We start from the raw sequence: 14,302 nt of genomic DNA, 5'->3' as shown, positions 1-14,302 counted from the left end.
ACACCACTAGGGGCCTTCAGACAGCCAGGGTCTACCTGAAAAAACGAAAATACTTTTTTGTAATCGGCAGAGGAGGTTATCGTGCTGTCTAGCCATCTTCCAAGAGGAAGAGAAAATGCCTACTGCAGTCAGTCTCCTGCAGCGCTCACCAGGAGGCCTCCTGGGGGACAGTCCCACCAGTAGTCTGCTCTGCTCTCCTGGGGAGCTACACACAAGTCACAGCAAGTCACCTGAAACATCAGACTAGATGTCTAGAAACTTCACAGGAAGAAGTGGCCAGGACAACCCATACGATGTCCCTCAATGGTCTACACCTCCATTGTTTTCATTTCTCTTTCACTGCCTCCTCCAAAGGGGGAGCTGCTCAACCCCAGGCTCAGCCCCACCTCTTGGCTCTGGACCCACGCTTCCCCATTTCCCAAGGAGTGAAAAGGATGGTCACAGGCTGGGTCGCCTCCTATTCAACCTCTACAAAGAGAAAGCGAACCGCTTCATTTCTGCAATTATTCAGCGTTTCATGTTATAAAAGAACAAAACAGGACACAGAAATTGTTTCTCATCAGCATTTCAATCACATATCTTGAAATTAGGGAGCTGGTCACAAGGTTTTATTCTACCAGCCAACACAAGTTAGTTGACACAAGGCAAAGAATGTGATGGAGCTCTGATCTTACTGAAATTAACGAGGTGATTCTTTGGGTGGTTTTTACGTTGACACCAACTGAGACTAAACTTATGGGTGAAAACCAGTGCATTTAAAGATGGTCCAATGATACGGCCTTTGCCAACATTTTGCTTTTGATGATGCTGGGAAAAGAGTAAGCAGAAAGTGTGAGGCCGAAACCTCAAGATCGTGTCAGCAGCCTGAATTTGTACGCCACAATCCATAGGGCGGTGACTGATGTGGAGAAGCCAATGATCTTCAGCAGGCCTGCCACGGAAGGGAGATTCCTCTCCCAGAAGGTGTGGGTGATCTCCATAGCTGGAACATCCTAGATGGATGAGTAGACAGCGTTAGCAGAGCGATTCTCGTTCGCCTGGACAAGGGCAGGCAGAACATATCCACCAGGCCAGCACGCGGACATACGCCCGACAGCGGCATCTACAATGACCTTAAGAGCTAGAAGATGAGAGTCAAGAGCTTTACATTCGATCACTGGCCCATGGAGAGGAAGCCGCGAAACTCACCTTTGATTCAGGTTCCTGGACTCTTATGTCTTTTTTGGCCACCTTCCCCAAAGCATTCAAGACCTACAAGAAAGTGACCATGGTGTTATGAAGTGAGCTTCTAAAGTCCCCACGGACTTGGCCGCACGCGCTATCAAGGAGCACCCCCAGGAGCGGAGGGAGTGGCAGAGAAGTGGATGTGCACACTTATCTGTGTCAAGAGCTGGAAAGGCCCGATGCCAAAACCACCACCGGCCTCAGGCAAGACAGTGACGTCCCCCCTGCCTTACCTCTCTAGCTGCCCGTTCACCGGCCTCTACTGCCCCTTCCATGTAACCGCTCCAGTGTGTGGCTGTCTCTGTGCCAGCAAAGTAAATCCTGCCAACCGGTTGGCGAATGACCCTATGAGAGAACAAAGAGGTCATGTACAGTTACCTGGGAAGGCACAGAAGGTCACTGAGCCCACTGCTGCCCTCATTTACCCCAGATAAGACCGCGCAACTCAGATCATTTCCAAAACTCCTGTGTGGCTCAGCCAAAGGTGAAAGGCCCCTCCCTGTTCCCTGGGCCTGTGCCCAGGGATGTGAACTTTCAAGCCAGAGAGAATCGGGCTGTCAGATCATTAGTCACTAACGGTGACACTGGCCTTTTCCTAGCCAGCTAGGATCAGAAGACAAGAACACACATGAAATCTATAATCAGATTTCTTGGCTGTAGGTTTCCTGTTCGCGGTCCATTCTACTCCCGACACCATCTTTCCAAAGGAGTGCAGTCTTCACGAGAGGGGATCTGGCAGCAGACCCGAGCCAAGCGGGCACTCCCAGGGTATCAGGAGGAACCACAGTGGTGAATGGGAAGACAGGGAGAGGAACTGATTTCCAGCAAAGGACAGACCCGAGGGATTAGATGTCTGTCTGTCTCAAAATAACCACGTCTATACAGTTAGCTTTTGTGAATTTATGTGGAGACTGGCTGAGGACAGGGAAATGGGCCCTCCCTTCCAAAGAGGTCTTGGAAAAGAAAGCCACAGAAGGACTGGGCTGAATGGGCAAGTGTCTACTCCTAGCTCATCAGCTTTGAAACCGACCACGTCCGCAACCATTCTCATCCACTCTCCCTAGTGGCACGCCCTGTACCCCGCAAGGCCTTCTCGCCTTTTTCCAATTCAGAAATCTCTGGTTTCATCTGTCCTTGATTCTAGTTTCCACTTCTGGGCTTCTACTCTGCCTTCCGAACTATTCCAGTTCATCAATCCCATTATCACTAACAAAAAGACTATTTGATTCAATATATTAAAAACAAAGAAAAATCTTAGTGAACAAGTCCCTCTTTCTCTGTGGATACACGTGAGCTGGAGGTAACGTTCTAGCTCAGCTCCCCTGGGAACCTGATGGAAGGTAGCCTGCCACGGACGTTACCCAGTGACACGCTTATGCCCAAACTACTCTCCCCCTGCCCCTTACTTGGATAATGGCATGGGGGCTGGGAAGGCTGTCAGGAGTTGCAGACATCCAGCAGGAAGCTCTCTCTTTGGGCTTCCCCGAATCCGTGCAGAGATCCCCTCCTCACAGGTTAGCTGTCCACGGAAGGGACAGCTCTGCCAATGACGAGTGGCTGCAGTGAGATGTCCGCAGCCAACGTCCGTAGGCGGAGATGGGCACCCAGAAGCCTAGGGCAGTCGCATGAAACTTGATGTCTCATCAGGCTCAAGAAAGCCAATGGGAGGACATGACAGCTTGCAGAGTGCTCATATGGAGCACTAACAGTGGGAGCACTGACATCTGAAAACCTCACCAGCGCTCTGCTATTGTTCTGTGTGCTGATGGCTAAGCTCCTACGTACCAGCATCTTGATTCTCCTATGGACACCCAGAAATCTACACACTAACTACAGAGCATTTGAAATTGGAATGCTGACTACTATTTCTATAATTCCCCCCAAACTTTGCTTATGAATTTAGTGTGGTGCCTGACGGGGCGCCTGGGTGGCTCAGATGGTTAAGCATCTGCCTTTGGCTTGGGTCATGATCCCGAGGTCCTGGGATCGAGTCCCACATTGGGCTCCCTGCTCAGGAGGGAGCCTCCTTCTCCCTCTGCCTGGCGTTCCCCCTACTTGTGCACATGCGCGCACTCTCTCTCGGTGACAAATAAGTCTTTAAAAGAAAAAAAGGTTGGTGCATGTCTTGGAACAATCGGGATGGTGTCTGGGTCATACCTGCCATAATGCGTCATGATCCCGGGGGGGAAGTAGGCAGTGTAGCAGCCCCCGGAGTACTGTTCCTCGCACCAGTTCTTCTCTTCGTAATGCACCGGCTGCATTTAGTAGGGAGAGAATTCCAAAGGAAAGACAAAACCGAAACATTACCGGTCAACCATGAAGGCTCTTGTGTGTTTTACTTTAACAAAAGTTTACGTTAAAAAAAAAGATGGCCCTGTTTTTCTTTTTAAGGGGAAACAGGACCATACCAAGTAAATGGCCTTCAAGGAGGTATCAAGTGACAAAACATGTATACTTTGACTTTTTTGACCTCTTGATGAGGGAAGGCATGGAATATTCCAGCATCTAGGAGAGAGGGCACTGGCACACAGACTCTGAAATCTTTAGTCTAAGTCTACGGGAAGCCCCAGCAACAATCCAATTCTGGAAAGGCCTGCTCAAATCTCTGGATTCTCTAAACTAACAGACTTTACTTCCCCATCTGGATTCTCTAAACTAACAGACTTTACTTCCCCATCTACTACAGCTGAAAAAAAAAAGGTGGAGGGGAGGAGGCATAAGATAAGCACAACGCAGGAGTGCCGGGGAGGCTCAGTCAGTTGGGGGTCTGACTCTTGATTTCGGCTCAGGTCATGATCTTGGAGTGCTGGGATGGAGCCCCGCATCTGGTGCTGCACACAGTGCAGAGTCTGCTTGTCCTTCTCCCAATACTCCATCTATCTGCACAAACCCCTCTCTCACTATCTCTAGAATAAATAAACAAAATCTTAAAAAAAAAAAGATAAGTATAGTGTCTAAGAAAGGCTTTTTTAGGAGCCATTTCTCTGAGCTGGGAAAGTGAATGATGGGAATCCTGGTAAAACGGGGACAATTAGAGATGAATAATGGTTTCTAAGAGACAGGAGAAAACCTTCTCTGAGTTCTTCCCTAATGGAGTCTGCAAGTTTATTATTTGAACAGTTCAGAGGTAATCCCCTGAAAGAGCCCCCAGCTAGCTAATAGCAACTTCAGATAGAATTTCATTCCCATCATCCCTTTCGGTGGTGGACTGAAAGCACTGGAATCCCTACGTGAGCTGTGAATGAACTGTACAGATGGAGAAATCCATTAGTGTGGCTTTGATGTGAGACAGTCTAGATTCCGCCCATCCTGTCGAGCATACGCTGGAGTGCGCTCACCAACAAACAAGGATATATATGGGATTTTGCTTCAGAGCAGTCAGTTGGTTTTGATGGGAGGGCCGGACGTCTGTTCTGGGAACTGATCTCACCCACCCCGGAGATACCTGTAACTCCAGGCCCTGATTGCAATTGGCTGCCAGTTATCCAGGGAACACAAAAACAGCCCAAGGAACTGCTGCATCAGAAATTGCATGCACCTGTGACTAAAGTTAATCCTCCAGTAAGCATATCCTTTCATAAGATTCTCTTTGTAAGACTGTCAGGAAACCAGACTCTGCTTTGCTTCACCACGTAGAGCAAACAGAGCAGAACCTTCCAAGGATTAAAGCTGAGGGTTTCTTACTTGTAAAGCTTCTTGGGATCCTAATACTTTGGCATAGAGCTCACAGATCTTCTTCTTCCTGTAAAGAAGAATTAAAAAAATGTTAAGGAAGTAATAACTGAGTAGAGAATAAACACTGTGAGTTTACTCATTATCATTGGCTCTCGCCCATGAACCAGGTGTATTAAGGAAAACCTAAAATCAGTGGTAACTACACAACATGAACAGTTCCATGAATCTCTGCACTCGGGTCAACCCTCTATGCCTCAATACGGTCATCCGATTTGAAGATGCAACAGAATTTTCCTTCTACAGTTTTGCCTCTTTTACTACCCAATATCCTATCTATTCAAGATTCAAATGGGGAAAATAAGATTCAATGAAGTACACTCTGTATAGGAAATGATGCAAAGTCACTTTTCTGGAACACAAAGAATTCTAGAATAATCCCTTTTAGGAGTCCACAGTCCACATGACAGTGTCTTTTAACTATCCTCTACTTATGTTTTACCTGAAGCTCATTTAATCTTTTAAGTATAACATAAAATATGCCACACCATGAGAGGCCTACAGTCATTCTACTCTAGTCTTCAGGCACGTGACAGAATGGTCTACAGTACTTCCAAGGAATGTGCTACACGATGTTACCTCAGTCAGTCTTTGACTACCCTCATAATTCATTATGTAAATGACTGTCACAGCTCATGACATGTGGTAGAGCTTAAAAAAAAACCAGTAGCTCACTGATCTAAACGCTCCTTGAAACAGGTATTTTTAAACTCACAACCACTCTTGGGGAAATTAAAAAGTGCTAATTTACTAAAATCACCCCCTTTTCAAAATAAATGGTTCAGTTTCGGGATTTGTTTGAACAGGTTCACAGTGGGCCAGTTATATGCTTTGGTATTTACCTACTTTAATCCTTATATAGTTTCAGCATTGAAACTGTTCCAAAGTATTTGTTATGAGCTAATGAGCAACTGGGGGGAAAATGTGCTAAAAAATGTGGTGCAGGGTTTACCTCGAATCTGAAAGGCAAGTTCTGAAAGGTGAGGAGACAAATGGCCAAAAATGAGAAGAGGGGGCAAAGGAGGGGTGCTAAGGTTATATTTACTAGTAATAAAAGAAACAGAGGTTTTTAAAAATGACGATTTTACACTGCTGATTACATTAGAAAACATTTTTAAAACACGTTCTCCATTTCTCTGAATGATGTGAGACAAAATCTAACCTTCTAAATTTGTCCAGATGCTCACATTTAGGCCATTTATATAATTCCCACAACTTTCATTTCATGGAGATGCAGTGTTAAATCAGGAACAGGAAGTGAAATCATAAACATGGTGGCAATTAGCTAATTACAACTGTGTTCCCACGGAAGGTTTTCAGAGACAAAAGGCTACTGGTGAGGTGATGTCCTAGAACATTTAGGTAGCTCTATAAGTTTCAGTACAAACAAGAAAAGTTGGGTTTCCTTAAAGGAGCTGTTCCTACTGCAGATGAATAACCATAAAGGAAAGGCAGAACTGGAAGAAGTTTCCAGACTACTGTCCGCCTCTGTCTCTCTCTGTCCAATCCAAGCCCCTTATGTCAAAAATAAGGAGGCTGTGGCTCAATAAAAATGTACTGAATCAAAATCCATCCTCAGGATAGTATGGTAGCCTCTTTTCTACTCTATGATGAGAGGACAGATTCTTACCTACTTCAAGTGGGTGTTACAAGGGAATTCCAATATTTGAGAGTCCATCAGAAAAAAATATATGGACGATCATTATTCTAAAGGTTTAATGATGCTTAGAGCTTATTTTCGGGACATGTGATAAAATCTTTATTAAAACAGAATGAAATCTAAAATCCAGTCAACTTATCTTGCAGCTAATTTTTCATGCATGGACAACAAGCCACTTACAATAGAAATGGAAGTCATTATTTACTGTATTTTATAGTATTTTATAGTAAGTCAGGTAAGTCAAGGATGAGTTCATACAAATCCATTAGGAAGTCATCTTCCCCCCATCCCTTTGTCCCATTAAAATGTAAAAATATTTGGAAAAGTTAGGTAAATCAAAAATGTTAAGAGTGATGAAGTGATTGGTTAGTTGGGCTCTAAAAATAATAAAACATAGTTTAAATGATGGCCAAAAGAGGTCACTGTGGAAATCTCTTGTAGTTGTGTTTACTCACTGGTTTCTACATCTGGCTGCTCATCATAACCATTTAAAAAGCTTGTTAAAAGATAAAAATACTGGGGCGCCTGGGTGGCTCAGCGGGTTAAAGCCTCTGCCTTCAGCTCAGGTCATGATCTCAGGGTCCTGGGATTGGGCCCCGCATGGGGCTCTCTGCTCAAGCAGGGAGCCTGCTTCCTCCTCTTTCTCTCTGCCTGCCTCTCTGCCTACTTGTGATCTCTGTCATATAAATAAATACAAATCTTAAAAAAAAATACAAAATACTGAAGCCCCACCCTTAACCTACCAAATCATAATCTACTGGCCTCAGAAAAAAACATATTTCCCAAACATTCTCTGGCAGATGTCAACGCAGCCCGTTCTGGGAATCTTGCTCCAAAGAGTTCTAAGGGTTTTGCCTTATAAAAACTTTTGAAAAGTTCAGCCACCATGTGGAATCATAACCAAATGTCTACATCCAGGCTGGTATTTATTTTACTATTAATAAAGAGGGAAAGCAGGAAATCCAAAAGAAAATGTCAAGCTTAGTGTGGCATAATGAAAAAAAAGTTTGCGTTGGATACTATTCCTGACTTGTCACAAGCTAGCTGTGGAGACCTGGACAAACCATTCCCTGCCACTGGACCCCAAATTCTTCCTCTTTTGAGTGAGTAGATGGACAAACAGTTCCCTTCCCCAAATCAGACCGCATGGTAGCTCAAACAAATAAATTCATGCGCAAATGTGGAAACTTCGGCAGCCTGAATTCCAAAGTGATCAAAGTAACTCTCTGCTGCTTAATTGTTTAATTAAATGCAGAGAGAAGTGTACATCTGTGTGTGTCCTGGTCCTCTTCAAAAGCTAACAAAGAATTTAGGGCTACCCTCTGGGGCACACCTCCCCCGCTCCAGAAACAGCCAAATGACTGTTTCCAGGTTAAGAGTTCCTGGTAAGATTTTATCTGAACAAAGGAAAGGATTCCAAGGCAAAACAAAACAAATGCAACAAGGCAGAAAGAGAAAGGCAGAAAGGAAGAAAAAAAGCCACTGTCCTACAATGATTGTTTTATACTAGGAAGCTATCAGGAGAAGGGAACGTCAGAGCTGTGTCCTAGATAATCAAAAGGGGATACTTCTATGTACACAAGCAGCAACAGGTTGAAACCCACACGTATGGCTTTGCTCTTCGGAAAAAGTACAGGTCAAAGAACCTTGGAAAAGGGATAATGGGTCTCACAAAGCGATCAGGACTCAGCCTCTAAAGCTTTCTGCACCACTAATGTTTCCTATCGGTTTTCTCCATCTACCCTACAAGGAAACCCTACCTCTCAACCACTGTACAATAAACACAAGTATATAAACCTAAATTAATTTATGCATACAGGCAAGCCCTGAGTCAAGGGGACTTGTAACACAGAGGTTGCCATGGTGACCAAAGGTTGATTTTTGGGGATTTTTTAGACTACTTGTGAGTCGTGGAGTTTTTCAAGATGCCATTATACTGTTGTTAGTGCGACCAGTACAAGGTGAAGCTAAGCTTTCACAGGCGTTTCAGATGTCACTTCTTACCTGATTTCCTTATGGAGCTTGGCGAGTCGGTCAGCTTTTCGGGCAAGTATGAAACTGCAGAGAGAGGTTACATTTGAACAATTAGGTGACAGAAAGAGCTGCCTCCTGTTTTTTGAAATGTTCCTGTCTCCGCCCACTCAGCATTGATGAACTCTCCCACGCACTCCCATTATTTCCCTCTATGAGAGCAAATGTCAGTCTGCCTTCCACCTGCCTGTGTCCAAAATCCCTCTCGGCTGCGGGCTCCTAAGTAACTGGTCACCTCCTACTCAGTGTTTTACCCCCAGAGTTCAGCACGGCTCTTGGCATATAGTTGGAAATCAAATGTTAGTTGAATTCATGTTGCGTTAAATGATAGCTTGGTAAGTGAACTTTGCCTTCGGCCAAAAATTTGATAAAAGCTGGAAAACCAAATTGAAGTATGTAGTTGTAGTGGATGCCATCATGGGCCCCCCAGAGTCCTCTATGGGACCAAGCACTCATTACTCTGAGCTCAGCGCTGGACCCTTCCCCAGCCACTGCCTTCTGTAGAAGACGGCTGCCTGGCTCCAGGTCCCACCTCTCCCCAGAATGACCAGCTCTGGGGTGCGGTGGGTACCAAAGTCCACTCCCTCACCTCAGGTCATGATACCTATCAAGGACCATCCCAGTTCTAGAGTTCCCTGTGGGGTGGAGACCTCCGCTGGGACAACACTTGGAGCCCAACCTCTTGCTCTGCCCAATCCTGATTCCTTCTCTTCCTCACAGGCAGTGACCAGGGCACACACCCCAATGAACCCCTTGCACCCAAATCTCCATGTCCAACTTGGCTTCTGGGAAACTGGCCTAGCATCTCTCTCAAATTTAGCAACTCAGTAAAACTTGGTTATAATTAATCTTCAAATACTGATTATTACTAATTGGATGTATGTTTTAAAGAACTGAGTCATGACAAGAAGTCCTTACATACACTATTATTAGAAAGCATTCACAAATCCCAATGAGCTAAAGGACACTGAAATTATTTCTCCATTTAGAGAAAGTTTTACACTTATATTTCTTTGTTCTAGGCCAAAAAGACAAGTAGATCAGGACTGAGAATGCAAGAGCCGAACACAGATATTTCATCCTCTCCCTCACACCCAAATTAAACTGTTCCTCAGTTTGACCGGCAATTCCTTTAGAGCCGTCTGTTACTTGAGATCATTCTGGAGAGCAAGGATTACACAATGAATTTGCGTTAACCCAGAGAACAGTATTTCGGAGGAATCTGTGGACAACCTAAGGAATTTGAACTAATCAACTCTATGGGATAGAGTCATAATTTTGTTTAAGACTATTACGTAATGATTCTGGTTAAATTTTAAGTTTATGCAAGAATCTGTCATTTTGAGTCTTACACAGGACTTCAGTGAAAATCACCAATATCGGATAAAACATTAAATGATTTCGATCTTGGGTGCTTCTTACAGCTCCTTCTCTAAAGGGCAGTTCGTGGTGCCCATTCCTGCCAAATCTCAAAATGTTTTGAGATAACAACAACCCCTTTGACCCACCTCTAACTACACACAACTATTCTTCAACTTGCTCTGGGGTTTTATTGAGGAAATGAAACCTGCTGCTTTGGGTTGGGGACATTTCGTGACTCTAAAGTACACGGTCCTCTGTAGTTGCCAGTCATCACAATCACAGCCTGGACGATTACCACCCCTGTCCTCAAGGCTTTCCTTGCCCAGAGCAAAGAGTAGGGTGGAGACCAGGCAGTGCGCAGGCAAGAGCAGGGCGTAGGCAACGGTCCAGATAAAACAGATTAGAATATCACTTTTTAGGAACTGCCTAGATAACCCCATTCCCATCTGGAAAACTTGTGCCAAGCGTATCCTGGCTAATAAAGTAGAAGAAAGCCCAGAAAGGCAGATGCTACAACATCTAACTTCTGGGGCAAGAAGACCATCAGTGCCCTTCCAGCCACAGCTGGGTTGGTCTTGATGGTCTCCTGAGACCCCTATGTCCACTTTCTGTTTTCCTCTAGCACACAGAAGGTGATAGCAAACGGCCCCCACAATCTCTATCCTTTTTTGCCCAGTGGGGTTAGAGATGGAGAGGACGTGCTGGTCCTCAGTTCATTGTGCTGTGAGCACCGCCCTTCCCAGGGAGGCTGGGGCTCGTTCTGATGGTCTGCAGACACAGACATGCTTACAGAACGACTCGTGGGCAGTCCGGTAGAGCGGCCTGCTAAGTCCCGGGTCATGGGTTGGCCTCTGGTTTTGTAATTTCCCCTCGATGATGCAATGTGCATGAGCTCGACTCTCCCCAGGGGGAAGGGGAAAACCGCCGTTGTCTGGAAGCCACTTGGCTCTTACAGAACCCTGCTGTTCTGCTGTCCTGTGGGAGAATAAACAGCTCTTTTCTTTGTGGAGCTTTGAGAAAAGGTCCAAGGCAGGGCACTTGGGAAGGCAGAGGCGCTCCTTAGCCACTCCTTTGTGAAAGCACTGTTTGTTGTCTGGACCTCTAGGCCCCCAACAGCAGAGGAGCTGCGGGCGGTGGGGGCTGGGAGGACAAGGGGAGAGCTCTCCTCTTCCGGACACAGAACCAAATCCTGGACCATCTCTAGCGAAGGACAGCTGGGCAGGACCTATCACAATGAGGGACATCCACTCGAGGCCTGGCTATACCTCCAACTGCACCTCCTCACTGGTCATCGGTCTCATATCCCTGGGTAACAATTAATGTATTCACACTAGTGGTGTAGTGATGTCTGGAATGGAGAAGAGCCGACGGTCCAGAAACCCTAACTCTGAAAGGCTTTACAGAATAAAACAGTCAATTCTCATTCTAGATGAGTGTGGACATTCTGGCCCTGGGCAGGGTTGTCTACCCTACTGCCTGTCTCGCTGCTTCCTTCACTCTGTCCTCAAGAGTTGCATGGGGGAAAGAAAGAAAGAGGCACAAGTTTAAATAGTGTCAGTTTTTGTAAAGTTTTCCAGAGTTCCGTGCCACATACCAAACATTAATATTTTAAAGTAGGGAAAAAGATATATTCCTATAGGGTTATTTATAATTGCTGGAGCTCGAGTCCATAAGCTCTGCCAGCATCCACACCAAGACGCCCACACAATTTAGGAAATGCGAAGCACCCAGCTCTAACCTACCCCATGATAGCGGGCAGCGATCCATCTGGTTTGGTGTCGTCCAGGGTTATTGAAATTGGAGCTTCCTCATCCTCAATGATCATACAACCACAGTAATCTTAATAAGGAAAAAATCAAGAGAAGATTGACATGGACCTCATCGAAGATTTAGGGAAAAAATTATAGATATATAGAGAGATATATACACACACAGATAGACACACACACATACACTGTATAAAACTCTTTTGCTAAGAGGAAGGCAAATCTCAAATAGTCTTTGCCCCAACCCTAGAAGATATTTCCTTATTAAATACATTAACTACACAAAGATGTCTGCTAACGCAGACATGTGGAAAATGACCTATCTTGATGACCTCTACATAAATGTCATGTAGGACCAATGCATGGCTCACACCGTACTGAGGGCCCGGAGCCTTGCAGCACATAAGGAAAGAAGCTTGTGTCGGAGGGAATCACCCAGAGGAGCCCACGGAAGAAGCGGGGGAAGGAATCCTTTGAGGACCAGGTTTACCAACAAGAGCCGCCATATCCACTCAGGCCCTGCCTCAGCTAGTTGGTGCACACATCCTGACAGTAGGTCTCACTATCACTACTTGAGGTAAGGAGACTGATGCTGAGTGGTGAAGTGTCACAGCCAAGGCCACTCAGCTAGTAAGCAAGTGAAGCCCAGGATGGTGGGACTTCAAAGCAGGACTCTTCCCCCAGCACTCCTTTGCGTCACTCTCTCATTTAGAGAAAGGGGCAGGACGTATGCCAGGAACCAGGGCCATGGTGCCCCTGCCGCTTGGTGGAATCTCTTCTTTCCCTTTCATTGACAGCAAGGGCTCTTGGGGTCCTTCTGTGTCGCACCAGGGGTTGTAAAGTGATGGACAGACTGAGATTTCTGATCCTTTCTCTACCAATTTAAAAATACTTATCTCTGTCATCTTTTTTCCTGGTCAGGGTCTACCAGAACGTCCCTAAAGAGAGTGTGGTCCCTTCACTTAACACAATTTAAACATGAGCAGGTGCAGCCTACCCTTCTTCTTCCAAAAGGCCTCCTTGTAATACATCATGCACTTAATGATGGCTCCCATCGGAAGACGTTGGATTAATTGGTTTCTCTCCGATGGAAGTTCAGGTCTAAAGTGGATCTTGGCAGTCAAAGTTGGCGGGATGGCACTAATTACGTATCCACACTAAAAGACACAGACACAGAATACCACCTCAAACGTGTGAGCCTCAGTCTTTACAGAGGGGAAGAAACACCATATTTATCATTTAGAATGACACCGAGCGGTAACCACATATAGAATGAGGCCCCTGTGAGGCAGCACAACAGAACAAGGCAGGTCAACTAAAAATGGTAATTTAGAAGACAGAGTTGGGGTCATACCAGCATTAATTACACCACTGCTTGGATGGTATTTAGTTGGAAGCTGTGGAAGACACAAGGCCTATTTAATATATATTCCTTGGGACTAGGCTGAATTACCTCGTAAGTTTCATGATTCAGCGTCTCGATGATGATGTTGTCACCTGACTGGTCCACATAGGTGACAGGGCACCTCAGCTTCACTCTGTCCCCGAGGCGTTCCATTATCCGTTCACTCACTTGACCTGATCCACCCACAAATTTCCGTTCCTATAGAAGGCAGGCAGGCAATGAGGACTATAAACATCAAAATATTGATCACAATAGCTTAGAAAGTAAAATACAGGTCAAAAGAAGAAATGTGGAATTTCTAAGTATAAAGCTAATTCAAAGATGCAACTGTCCTACATTTGCTAAAGATAAGGGTCAAATGGCTAATATCTCTTAGGGTCACAAGAACAACTTAGGGTGTTCCAAAGATCTTCTGAGGAGAGAAAATACTCACTTGGTGGAGAAAGATACTACACCTTGCACTATGGAATAGAGCCTGTCTGGAACATAGATGACTTTAAGTACCAGTTCTAGAAGTTTCTGAAAATCAGTTGATCGTAGTAACTCAGCTTCTCCCACAAAGCTAGACTAATTTTACCCACCTCCCCCGCCCCCAAAAGGATGGACCCGAATTCCCAAAAACAAATTAGTTCAAAACAAAACATTCTTAAGCTGTGAATGCATCTCCAGGAACGAGAAAAGGAAAGGAGAACTTTTGGTTTTGGGCACTTTCATTGAAATGTTTTCAAAAATTCGTGTCTCAGATCCACTCACGTTTCCAGACACGGGAGCGGCTATTAAGATGGCGCACTGGGTGAGGGCAGAACCACAAATGAATTTACAGGCTGAGAACAGACACTCCGTACCTGGCCCCCGTTGGTGACTGAGAATATCCGAGTAGTGCCTCCGCACTGCTTCACGTACCACAAGAACCACAGCGCAGACACCTCGTAGGGCTCAGAGGTCACATTGATGTTCACAAAGAGCGATGCAAACTGCCTAGCAGTCCTGGTCACATGACAAAGGTGACAGTCAGGTGTAAATACATACATGCTTCATGGGATAGGAGCTTTTTTTTTTTTTAACGACTTTATTTGAGAGAGAGAGAGAGAGGACCCTGGGATCATGACCTGAGACGAAGGC

General features: G+C 45.3%; 1 protein-coding gene across 1 annotated transcript in view; it reads right to left on the bottom strand.

Moving 5' to 3' along the window:
• Positions 1 to 549: 549 nt before the first annotated feature.
• Positions 550 to 14,302, bottom strand: part of LOC116857967 — a 65,996-nt gene continuing 52,243 nt past the window's right edge. Inside the window, exons 6-15 of the mRNA XM_032842454.1 lie at positions 14,026 to 14,167; positions 13,229 to 13,378; positions 12,773 to 12,932; positions 11,752 to 11,848; positions 8,621 to 8,674; positions 4,909 to 4,966; positions 3,382 to 3,479; positions 1,458 to 1,569; positions 1,189 to 1,251; positions 550 to 992 (exon numbers count right to left, since the gene is read on the bottom strand). Of these exons, the coding sequence (XP_032698345.1) occupies positions 846 to 992; positions 1,189 to 1,251; positions 1,458 to 1,569; positions 3,382 to 3,479; positions 4,909 to 4,966; positions 8,621 to 8,674; positions 11,752 to 11,848; positions 12,773 to 12,932; positions 13,229 to 13,378; positions 14,026 to 14,167 (1,081 nt within the window). The 3' untranslated portion in view covers positions 550 to 845. The remainder of the gene's footprint in view (positions 993 to 1,188; positions 1,252 to 1,457; positions 1,570 to 3,381; positions 3,480 to 4,908; positions 4,967 to 8,620; positions 8,675 to 11,751; positions 11,849 to 12,772; positions 12,933 to 13,228; positions 13,379 to 14,025; positions 14,168 to 14,302) is intronic.

The sequence above is a fragment of the Lontra canadensis genome, unplaced genomic scaffold, assembly GCF_010015895.1.
Source record: "Lontra canadensis isolate GAN:19392208 unplaced genomic scaffold, GSC_riverotter_1.0 scaffold131, whole genome shotgun sequence".
NCBI lineage: Eukaryota > Metazoa > Chordata > Mammalia > Carnivora > Mustelidae > Lontra > Lontra canadensis.
Note: the sequence above shows the minus strand (reverse complement) of the source record. Positions and strands in the feature narration are given on the sequence as shown.